At 43.1% G+C, this 12764-nt stretch overlaps 1 protein-coding gene across 7 annotated transcripts in view; it reads left to right on the forward strand.

Annotated features, from left to right (window-relative positions):
* FAT3 (FAT atypical cadherin 3) overlaps positions 1-12764 on the forward strand; it is a 695104-nt gene that overhangs the window by 376180 nt on the left and 306160 nt on the right. For all 7 annotated transcript variants that reach the window (XM_060771117.2, XM_060771116.2, XM_060771120.2 and 4 more), the window contains one exon: positions 6312-6626. In XM_060771117.2, coding sequence (XP_060627100.2) covers positions 6312-6626 — 315 coding nt within the window. The remainder of the gene's footprint in view (positions 1-6311; positions 6627-12764) is intronic.

Below are 12764 nucleotides of genomic sequence, written 5' to 3' on the forward strand. Positions count from 1 at the left end.
GTTGTGATCCCCAGGTTGTGCCAGTCAGCTTTCGTATGATATTTTATGGAATGCAGCCATGGCAGTCAAAGTGTTAAAACTAAACAGTGTGTACTTCATAATGACATATAATAATTATATTATTTATTATTATTTTATTTATTATATTTATAGCCCGCCTTTCTCAGCCATATGGCGACTCAAGGCAGGTTACAGATTGGCACAATTTGATGTCAGGCATTCATAAAAATGCCATTAAAAACAATCAACATTACAATATAAAACATAAATAAAAACCACATATAATCATTGTAGCCGTCTTGTTAAAAACGTTATCCAGTAACATCGTCTGGCCATTCCATGTTCACTATTCATAGTTCCATGTTATCTATGGAGCAAGCATTCTCTCTATGGAGCAAGCATTCTCAAAAGCTTGCTCAAAGAGCCAGATCTTTACCTCTTTTTTTTTTTTGGAAAGTCAGGAGGGAGGGGGCCAATCTAATATCCCTGGGGAGGGAGTTCCATAGCCAGGGGGCCACCACTGAGAAGGCCCAGTCCTTTGTCTCTGCCAATCGCACTTGTGAGATAAACAGTGAAAAGAACATCCCCTTCATTACATCCACTGATTTTTTTCTCTCTTCTCAGTTGAATGAGACATTTCAGTCCTTCTTCTAATGAAGATGTTTTTTTTATCTGTCAACACTCTCTGTATATTATTCTTGTCAGTAGTAATGAATATCAGATAGGGAAGTTTTTTGTTTGTTCCAAGACCGAAATAATCCTCCCTCTGCCACTTTCCTTTTTCATGAACCACTGTCTGGTTGCTGCTTTCATAATTCTGCTTCCTGCTTATCTTGCATTCATGTTTCTGTTTTCATTTATTTATATCCACAGAGTGTATTTTATCAGAGCTGTTGCTTAGCACAAGATGCTGCCCTGATTTCTAAGGCATTTCCATCAAAATTCATAACACGTGTCTCCCGTTCTTTGCAAAGTGCACAATATGTCACAAAGATGAGCATTAAGAACGCAGGGGTTTATGTTCCAGATGGGTAAGACAGTGCTACAGAAATGGACAAGGTACAGCCCACTAAAGTGTGGACTTGATATGGTCTTCATCGGGCCATATTGTTTCTCATAGACTTAAGGACCTATATGATACCAATTTCCCATATCAGTGTGTCGAAGGACTGCCTGAACATCAAGCAAAAAGTGGGTGCCAGAAACAATATCATACGAAAGCTAAATGGCACAACCTGGGGATCACAACCAGATACAGTGAAGACATCTGCCCTTGTGCTGTGCTACTCTGCTGCTGAGTATGCATGCCCAGTGTGGAACACATCTCACCACACTAAAACAGTGGATGTGGCTCTTAATGAGACATGCCGCATTATCATGGGGTGTCTGCGCCCTACACCACTGGAGAAATTACACTGCTTAGCCGGTATTGCACCACCTGACATCCGGCGGGAAGTAGCAGCCAATAGTGAAAGGACCAAGGCAGAGACATCTCCAGCTCATCCCCTGTTTGGGTATCAGCCAGCACGTCAACAACTTAAATCTAGAAATAGTTTTCTAAGATCTACAGAGACACTCGCTGGAACACCTCAGCAAGTGAGAGTCCAAAAGTGGCAGGCTCAAACCCAGCACCTCAGCCAATGGCTGATACCAAATGAGAGACTCCCTCCTGAGCACACAGAGGACTGGGCGACCTGGAAGGCACTGAACAGACTGCGCTCTGGCACCACGAGATGCAGAGCCAACCTTCAGAAATGGGGCTACAAAGTGGAATCCTCGACATGCGAGTGTGGAGAAGAGCAAACCACTGACCACCTGCTGCAATGCAACCTGAGTCCTGCCACATGCACAATGGAGGACCTTCTTGCAGCAACACCAGAAGCACTCCAAGTGGCCAGATACTAGTCAAAGGACATTTAACCAACTACCAAACTCACAAGTTTTGTATTTTGTCTGTTTGTTTGCTTTGTTCTATTAGAAATGTAATATAATGGACTGGTTGCTCAGACACGACAAATAAATAAATAAAAATAAATATCAGTGTGTGTATGTGCCTTCAAGTTGTCTGTAGACATACTGTGGTTTCATGGATTTTATCAGGTTTTCTTAAGCAAAGGATACTCATAAGCTATTTTGCAAGTTCCTTCCTCTGAAAACGTCTGGTATTGGTTGGCAGTCTTCAATCCAGGTACTAACCAGGGCTGACCCTGCTTCATTTCCACAATCAGATAGAATCTGGTGTCTTCAGTGTATTTGGACATCCTTTGGGCTGTCAAGGCATCTTCCTTTTGGATTTTAGCCAGTCTGATCCCACGTCAGTGTTGAAGATTAAATCTGGGGAACCATGGTAGATGTGTTCACAAATCCCAAGCAAGATATGCATTTAGTATGTCAGTGGTTTTTGCACTAGATGAACTTCATTTATAAATAAATCATGTACTACATCTTTGCTTATGCAGCCCTGAAGTTACTTCTGAGATACTTCCAGCATCTTCTTTTTTATATTGTAGTGCTCAACCTTTTATCTGCCCTGTGTTTTGACTACAGCTCTCAAGCCCCTTTGGACGATGGTCAAATCAAGGCATTGGACTGCCAGTCCAATTCCGAGCACAATTCAAAGTGCTGGTCTTGACCTATAAAGCCCTATACAGTTCCGGCCCAGCTTACTTGTCTGAATGTATCTCCTTCTATGATCCACCTTGGAGTTTACGATCATCAGGGGAGGCCCTACTCTCGATCCTGCCACCCTCGCAAGCGTGGTTGGCAGGGACGAGAGACAGCACCTTCTCAGTGGTGGCCCCCCGTCTTTGGAAAGCACTCCCTGGCAAGATTAGGCTGACTTAGCTTTGGGACCTAGCGTTCGGGCAGCTAACTGAGCAGCAATTACAATGACTTACACCAATGAATAGACCTGGACTGGAACTCCAGATTACGATTTGGATTCAAGGACTTAGGCTGGTAGTACTGCAATATTTTAATGGCCAATATTATAATGTATTTTAATTTTTGTTGTTTTATTTAATGTCCAACTGTTCTTACTGTTTTTTGTGTGCTGCATCTAATGTTTGAGGTTGAGAAGAACGGGGTGCAAATGTCCGAAATAAATAAATTATGGATTCATAGTATAGTGCTATGGACTATCAATTTCCTTAAGGTTTCAGAACTCAATTCTTCCCTTTACAGCTATAGTTTTACACTGAAATTTTCCATGTGCCATCTTTGAACATAGCTAGTATAATGTTGGATAAGGCTTTGATTTGCTAAGCCTTATGATAACCTCAAGGGAAGAATCAATGCAAGCTTTCCATTACAATAATGTACAAAAGGGGCTGTAAGTGGAAATTGCATAAGTCAGGTTCATTTGGCACAAGTTGATGAATGTCTGTTTAATTAGAGGCACCAATCACAGCATCTAAACATGATGGTGGATGTTTTCTATCCTTTAAACATGTATTTGAGTGAAGTGACAAATATAATCCACATTGCTGGAGCTGAGTTTGAAAGAAGGAAGCAGTCATATTTCCAGATTAGAACGCCATCTGAAAATGCATGAGCACAAACTTTGTTTAGGTGGCATGGTCCAGGTCACTGGATTTAACAGCAATGTTGGGGGGGGGGGGGTTATATGGCCATGTTCTAGCAGCATTCTGTCCTGACGTTTCACCTGCATCTATTGTAGGCATCCTCAGAGGTTGAGAGGTCTGTTGGAAACTAGGAAAATTGGGTTTATATGTCTGTGGAAGACAAGAAACCATCAAGGACAGCTAATCACCTCTCAACAAAGGATTCCCCCCAGGCAGAAACAAGCCACACCTAAAAACTGCCAGGCCATCAAGGTGGCCAATTGAAATATTCATAGAATCATAGAATCAAAGAGTTGGAAGACACCTCATGGGCCATCCAGTCCAACCCCCTGCCAAGAAGCAGGAATATTGCATTCAAATCACCCCTGACAGATGGCCATCCAGCCTCTGTTTAAAAGCTTCCAAAGAAGGAGCCTCCACCACACTCCGGGGAGAGAGTTCCACTGCTGAACGGCTCTCACAGTCAGGAAGTTCTTCCTAATGTTCAGATGGAATCTCCTCTCTTGTAGTTTGAAGCCATTGTTCCGCGTCCTAGTCTCCAAGGAAGCAGAAAACAAGCTTGCTCCCTCCTCCCTGTGGCTTCCTCTCACATATTTATACATGGCTATCATATCTCCTCTCAGCCTTCTCTTCTTCAGGCTAAACATGCCCAGTTCCCTAAGCCGCTCCTCATAGGGCTTGTTCTCCAGACCCTTGATCATTTTAGTCGCCCTCCTCTGGACACATTCCAGCTTGTCAATATCTCTCTTGAATTGTGGTGCCCAGAATTGGACATAATATTCCAGATGTGGTCTAACCAAAGCGGAATAGAGGGGTAGCATTACTTCCTTAGATCTAGACACTATGCTCCTATTGATGCAGGCCAAAATCCCATTGGCTTTTTTTGCCGCCACATCACATTGTTGGCTCATGTTTAACTTGTTGTCCACGAGGACTCCAAGGTCTTTTTCACACGTACTGCTCTCGAGCCAGGCGTCACCCATTCTGTATCTTTGCATTTCATTTTTTCTGCCAAAGTGGAGTATCTTGCATTTGTCACTGTTGAACTTCATTTTGTTAGTTTTGGCCCATCTCTCTAATCTGTCAAGATCGTTTTGAATCCTGCTCCTGTCCTCTGGACTATTGGCTATCCCTCCCAATTTGGTGTTGTCTGCAAACTTGATGATCATGCCTTCTAGCCCTTCATCTAAGTCGTTAATAAAGATGTTGAACACACTTTGCTCCAACAGACAAGAGTTCTCTCTCCCATTCTGGACTTTCCAAATATATAAATCCAATTTTCCTAGTTTCCAACAGACCTCACAACCTCTGAGAATGCTTGCCATAGATGCAGGCGAAACGTCAGGAGAGAATGCTTTTAGAACATGGCCATATAGTCAGAAAAACCTACAACAATCTAGTGATTTGAGTCATGAAAGCCTCCGACAATACAGTGGTTACACTTTTGTGGATGTTGTGTGTTGTGCTTTGGGTCCGTCTTTTGGATTCACAGAAAGAACAGAATTTTATACTCTCTTTTGTTCCTTTTGTGGATGTTGGTTGGGAATATTTCTGGATACTTTGGAGTCCATTTATCTCTTGCTGTCTGGAGACTCTTGTTGCTATCATTTTCCCATGACCCCTTTTCCTCTATATATATTTTAAACATAACAGGCGTCTGATAAAGAAACATTGGCTCTGAAAACCCCTGCATGAATTAGTGCAAGAATTCCCCCAGCATTGCTGTAAATATTATTCTTTTTAGAATAGGTCTCTTAATATTAGAAAATGTATATTTTGGATTTCAGCATTGAGGTAGGATCCTTGGATGTTTAACAAAGAAATGTGCCCGTAGTACCATTCATGTTCCTATCATTTCTGCCAATAGCTCCTTGTGGGATAAAGCACATACTCGTTTATGTAAAACCTTGCATAGGACTTCAGGCAGTCTCGGAGAATTCTCCACTGGATAGCATAATCAAAAATTCTCTATTAGAACTGCCAAAGAACCAAATCTTCCTTCAGTGAATGACAAATTGATGTACTTAAACTCTTTAACCAGCATTGGCAGCTAAATCCAACTTCCCATCCATTCAGCCCTGGAGCTTCTCTCCTAATAGCTCTCTATTATTTGCTCCCAGTCAAACTCTTTCTGAAGGTTTCATCCTAGAATTTTAATGATGGATTAGAATGACCAAAAAAAAAAAAAAAAAGAGGGGGGAAAATGTTGAAATTACGTAGGTGAACTCGCCTGTTCCAGAAGCATGGCTCAGCACAAATTATCATTGAGTGATTAACATTATCTGTACGGCTCAGTAATCTCCATGATACTTTTTACCTCCTTGAGCGAAACTTGGAATGTATTGTCGTAGGCTTTCATGGCCAGAATCACTGGGTTCCTGTATGTTTTTCAGGCTGCATGGCCATGTTCCAGAAGCATTCTCTCCTGATGTTTTGCCTGCATCTATGGCAGGCATCCTCAGAGGTTGTGTCACAAATGTACAGCAACCCTGAAATCATAGAGTTGGATGCAGGAAAATTGCATTCAAGCACCCCCGACAGATGATAGGATTCACATTTCACAATGCTGATTTGAAAATATTAGTAGATGCTCTGGATTTTCAGGTTCTCTTGTTCATTCAGAGGCTTCAGAAACTTTTAAAAATATTTTATTTTGCAATGTAGTGCTTAAAATTGCCAACTTTCAGTAACCCCAAATCTCCCTTCTTTCCCCATTTCTTCCTGCAGGAGTTATATACACAGCAGACATCCTAGATCGAGAGACTACCCAATCCTACTGGCTAACTGTGTATGCAACGGATCGTGGTGTCGTTCCACTTTTCACGACCATTGAGGTCTACATTGAGGTGGAAGATGTGAATGACAATGCCCCTTTGACTTCTGAACCTATTTATTACCCATCTGTCATGGAAAACTCCCCTAAGGATGTATCAGTCATTCAAATACAGGCTCAAGACCCTGATTCCACCACTAATGAGAAGATGACGTACAGGATTACAAGTGGAAACCCACAGAACTTCTTCATTATCAATACCAAAACAGGTAAAACAATATATTTTATTCTATGTCTTAATAGAAAGCGGACTGTATTACAGCTCCATGTACATTATCAGCTATTTAATGTTTTTGTATATGTACTATTTTTTCCAAGCCTTTTGTTAAATATTATTAATCTGACTGGTGAATGTTAGGGCAATTTTTGGAAGATAGCATTTGGTGACTCTGTTGAGTCTGAGTGCACTCTTCGTTGGAATGGTAAAGCTGCTCCAGGTTTTAGCTCAACCTTCAGAGGAGCTATCCAGGTTTCTTGGGGATTCTCTACACTGCCACCAAATCCCAGGCTTTTTAGCTTTTTAGCTTTAAACTGATTTTGCCCCACCTTAAAACAAAATTCGGTGTTTGCTTCAATTTTCAGAGTGGGCGCTTCAAGATTACACTTAAACCCTCTTCGGAGCAGGATAAAGAAACCCACTCCAAAGCGGGTTTAAATTCCCACACCTAGGGGGGAAAAGGGCATTGCCTGTTAGGTGTTCACATATTCTTCCGGTAGCTTAGGGGAGGGCATGGTAGACACTGAAGAAACCCCCCAAAAGCCCTAAAAACAACGGAAAACTTATAGGTCCATCATGATGCCTCTTGGCAGGCTTCCTGGAATGTACCAATGATGTGCCAAAAAGCAAGGGGCCCAGAACTTTGAGGTGGGGAGGTTGGGGAGGGGTTGGATGCCCTCTTTGCTTCTTCGGGGTCATTGAGCTGGATGAGCAAATTGGGCTGTGGGGACAGACTTCTGGAACACTCCCCACAGGGCCCATACCCTGTTAGAACTGGGATTTCAGGAAGGCCCTGGTCCAATGGGTATCTAAATAATTCGTGACAAAGCAGGGGTTTCCTGCTTTATCAAAAATTAATTCTCTTTTACCTGAGGTGTTGTTTGGACACTTCAGGTAAAAGTTCAACAGGGCCCAGGATATGGGCTCTGTCTGGAAGGGCCCAGTATCCCAGGGCTTTGGGGGAAGTCTGGATCAACCCCTTTCTTCTTGCTGGTCTCTTGAGTGTCTTGTTCTAACAACAGGAGAGACAACTGCAGTGTCTCAGACAGAGCTCTGTGGCCATCTAGGAGTGGTTGTAACATGGAGGAGTGGTAGTCTAGTGAGACCAATGTGGCACTAGGTCATGTGGACAACGGTTCTGAATTCAGCATATCTGAGGAAGATCAGTGACTTCATCATATGTGTCTTTGGCAGCACCGTAGGACACTTTCGCCCTAGTTCATCCATGGAACCTGACACTGCCCACACGATATAGGCTCAGTTCTGGCAGGGCTTTGTGGATGAACTGGGGTAACTTACTTACACACTTAGGTGATCCCTCGTTGTCCGAATAGGATTGTCATCCAAGATCAGTGTATTGGTGGGTCCGTAGGTGACTGTGGAACCCTATTCTTGATCTGCATCTTCTCCTGCAGTGAAGGCATTGGTTTCCAGGTGGAATGTGGTCTCAGTTGGGGTTGGCTTGACGCACCTTCCTCTTGGCATGTTTCTCTCTTTCACCCTCCATTCGTGCCTTTTCAAATTCTACAGCACTGCTGGTCACAGCTGACCTCCAGCTGGGGCACTCAAGGGCCAGGGCTTCCCAGTTCTATGCCAGAGCTTTTAAGGTTGACTTTGATCCCATCTTTAAATTCCTGCCCACCAACCATTTTTGAGCTAACAGCATCCTACAATGCTGTGCACAGAACATGGGAGGCTCCCTGTATTCTGTTCAGAAAAACGGGCCAGCACAGAAGGAAGCTGCACAGTGAAGCTTTCCCACGTGTTATGGAGAAGCATAGCTGCAGACGAGGAGAGGTGCCAGGGTTGCCCCACTGCTCCACCAATTTGCCACAGAGGCTGGCAAATCGTCCTGCGGGATCTCATGAATGTGGTGAGGTTCTTATACAAGGCTAATGTGCTCAGTGTAAATGAGCCCTTGAGCCTAGAAGTCAGCAACTTGCACGACTTCTTTATAATTAATTCTAAATAGATTTATTGCCCTACTAGCATTGTGGCTACCCTTCTCCCCTCTAGCACAAATTCCTTGTTGGTTTCAGTCATGGTTTTGCCAGAGTATCTGCACTGACGATACTATAATTCAAGCTAATCAGGCTCTCTTCATAACCAAGATTTGACATCACAGAAAGCAAGAACTGCTTATGAAAGAACACAGTTACTACTTAGGGAAATGAAAGGAAGGGATATTTGGTGTCAGAGAGCTGGAAGTTAACATTCTTGATGCCATCTTCCTATTTTTTTAAAACAACAACAACATAGTTTGTTGAAAGTTGTTGGAAATGCACTTGATGCTAGCATTTAATCATTGTTTCAGTCCACTTCGTTGTGTGTGTATTCTAGCAGTTCAGTTTTGTTAAATCCATAGGCAGACTTTGGCAGGTTTTACCAAATGAAGGGATGTTCACTTGCAATCAAGTAATGCAGAAATTGAGGGTTATCCTTAAAGCAAATAAGGAGTGCAAGATGGATATTCCTGGCATTGTCTCCCCATTTCTGGTCTTATTGGTCAGATATTGGCTTAATGGTGTGGTTAAAGTGGTGCTGTGATTGAGATTATTTCCATTCAATATTATTGTGGAAGAGAAAGTTCCATCTGGGAACTGAAACTTAAAACTCGGTCAGCACTCAGCTCAGTAGTTAATGCCAATGCCATTAAAAGGAAAACTGAAATTCGTAATATGTTATCATTCAAGAGGCAGTGGCTCCCAAATTGTAGAACAGTCTGCCATGGGTGGTTTGGCTGTCCCCGTTTGATCTTTTCCTGTCAATAGGCAAAGTCTTTTTATTTAGGCAAGTCTTTGGTTTTCAGTTTGTTAGAACAGAAATAACTTTTGATGGGGTATGTTGTGCTTTTATTTCTATTATGTTTTAAATGTGTTTTAAATTGTTTTAAGTTTGCATTTTAATTGAACTAGTGTTTTATGATATTTATTGTATAGCATTGAATATATTTGCTGTTAGCTGCTCTGAGTCCCTTGATGAAGGTAGAGAAGAACAAGATACAAAAGTTTTAAATAAATAAATAAATAATAAAGATAAAGGTTTCCCTTTGACATTAAGTCTAGTTGAGTCTAACTTTGCGGGATGGTACTCATCTCCATTTCTAAGCTTTTATTTATCGTGTCATCAGCAACCAGACATTTGTATTACATTTTTAACACAAACAAACAAACAGACAGACAGACAAAACACAGAATTGGCAAGCTTGGTAGTTGATTAAATGTCCTTTGACCAGTATCTGGCCACTGGAGTGCCTCTGGTGTTGCCGCAAGGAGATCCTCCATTGTGCATGTAGCAGGGCTCAGGTTGCATTGCAGCAGGTGGTCTGTGGTTTGCTCTTCTCCACACTTGCATGTCGTGGATTCCACTTTATAGCCTCATTTCTTAAGATTGGCTCTGCATCTCGTGGTGCCAGAGCACAGTCTGTTCAGCGCCTTCCAAGTCGCCCAGTTTTCTGTGTGCCCAGGGGGGAGTCTCTCATTTGGTATCAGCCATTGGGTTTTGGGTTTGAGCCTGCCACTTTTGGACTCTCACTTGCTGGGGTGTTCCAGCGAGTGTCTCTGTAGATCTTAGAAAACTATTTTTTGATTTAAGTGGTGGCTGATACCCAAACAAGGGATGGGATGGAGATGTCGCTGCCTTGGTCCTTTCACTATTGGCTGCTACTTCCCGTCGGATGTCAGATGGTGCGATACCGGCTAGACCAGGGGTCAGGAACCTTCGGCCCTCCAGGTGTGGTGGACTTCAACTCCCACAATTCCTTGAGGCTCGGCATTCGCCCCAAAGGCTTACCTTGGCCTCAAGGAATTGTGGGAGTTGAAGTCCACCACACCTGGAGGGCCGAAGGTTCCCCATGCCTGGGCTAGACAGTGTAATTTCTCCAGTGGTGTAGGACGCAGACACCCCGTGATAATGCGACATGCCGCATTTCTAAGCTGAAGAGCTGGCATTGTCCATAGATACCTCCTAAGTGATGTGGCCAGCATGACTGCATGGAACACCATTGCCTTCCTGCTTGAACAGTACCTATTGATCTACTCACATTTGCATATTTTTGAACTGCTAGGTTTGCAAAAGCTGGGGCTAATGATGGGAGCTCACCTCACTCTGCAAAACCCTATATTTTGACTATATTTGAGCAAGAAGCACTGGTACACTTCTGGTTCAGGTACAGCCAATATACAGGGTGTGATATTATTCCACATTGGGGGGGGGGGGTATTTCATGAAATGTGGATTTATGGAATGGTGGATATTGAATTTGTGGATAATAATAATAAACCTTTATTTGTATCCTTCTAACATCTCCCAAAGGACTCGGTGCGGCTTACAAGAGGCCGAGGCCCAACACATCAATAAAACAACAGCATAACAAATACAACAATAAATAAACTCATAAAAAAGCAATAAACATTAAAACAATAGCAATAAACATTAGACAATAACACCATGACACATTTAAAACTAAGGCTGTTTAGCCTGAAGAAGAGAAGGCTGAGAGGGGATATGATAACCATGTATAAATATGTGAGAGGAAGCCACAGGGAGGAGGGAGCAAGCTTGTTTTCTGCTTCCCTGGAGACTAGGACGCGGAACAATGGCTTCAAACTACAAGAGAGGAGATTCCATCTGAACATGAGGAAGAACTTCCTGACTGTGAGAGCCGTTCAGCAGGGGAACTCTCTGCCCCGGAGTGTTGTGGAGGCTCCTTCTTTGGAAGCTTTTAAACAGAGGCTGGATGGCCATCTGTCAGGGGTGATTTGAATGCAATATTCCTGCTTCTTGTCAGGGGGTTGGACTGGATGGCCCATGAGGTCTCTTCCAACTCTTTGATTCTATGATTCTATGACTGGGCCAAATGTAATGATTAAAATTTTAAAATGCTGAACATAACAGGTGAGATGGATAGGTTTTTGGAGATAAGTGTGGTGTGCAGACAACCTTAATCTCTAGTAAAGTGCAATTGGGACATGATGCTAGGAGTTTCTTATTCTGGGAAGGCACACTGGAACAACCACATCTTCAAGCTCTTCCTAAAGACTGCCAATGTTGGGGCTTGTCTGATATCCTTAGGGAGAGAGTTCGAATCGGGGGGCCACCACGGAGAAGGCCCTGTCCCTCGTCCCCACCAATTGCACTTGCGACGCAGGTGGGATCGTGAGCAGGGCCTCTCCAGATGATCGGAGAGATCATGTGGGTTCATATACGGAGATGCGGGTCCCAAACCGTTTAGAGCAGCGGTTCTCAACCTTCCTAATGTCGTGACCCCTTAATACAGTTCCTCATGTTGTGGTGACCCCCAACCTTGAAAATATTTTCATTGCTACTTCACAACTATAATTTTGATCCTGTTATGAATCATCTTGTAAATATCCGATATGCAGGATGTAATTTCATTCATTCGGCACAAATACTCAATACGCCCAAATCTGAATACTGGTGGGGTTGAGGGGAGGATTGATTTTGTCATTTGGGAGTTGTAGTTGCTGGGATTTATAGTTCACCTACAATATCAAAGAGCATTCTGAACTCCGCCAATGATGGAATCGAACCCAACTTGGGACACAGAGGTCCCATGACCAACAGAAAATACTAGAAGGGTTTGGTGGGTATTGACCTTGGGTTTTAGAGTTGTAGTTCAACTACATCCAGAGAGTGCAGTGGACTCAAACAATGATGGATCAGGACCAAACTTGGCACAAGTACTCAATATGCCCAAATGTGGATACTGGTGGGGTTTGGAGAAGATAGACCTTGATATTTGAGAGTTGTAGTTGCTGGGATGTATAGTTCACCTATAATCAAAGAGCATTCTGAACCCCACCAACGATAGTATTGGGCCAAACTTCCCACACGGAATCACCATGACCAACAGAAAATACTGGTTTCTAATTGTCTTTGGCGACCCCTCTGACATCCCCTCGTGACCCCCCCCCCAGGGGTCCCGACCCCCAGGTTGAGAAACACTGCTTTAGAGCTTTGTAGGTAAGCATCTGCACCTTGAATTGGGACCGGAAAATGAACGGCAGCCAATGGAGCTCCTTAAACGGGATAAGAAAGTTGTACTGTATATGCTTCCCCAAATAGCCTTGGGTGTAATATGTCCCACCTTCATTACTCACCAGGCTTTG

Source organism: Anolis sagrei, chromosome 3, assembly GCF_037176765.1.
Source record: "Anolis sagrei isolate rAnoSag1 chromosome 3, rAnoSag1.mat, whole genome shotgun sequence".
Taxonomy (NCBI): domain Eukaryota; kingdom Metazoa; phylum Chordata; class Lepidosauria; order Squamata; family Dactyloidae; genus Anolis; species Anolis sagrei.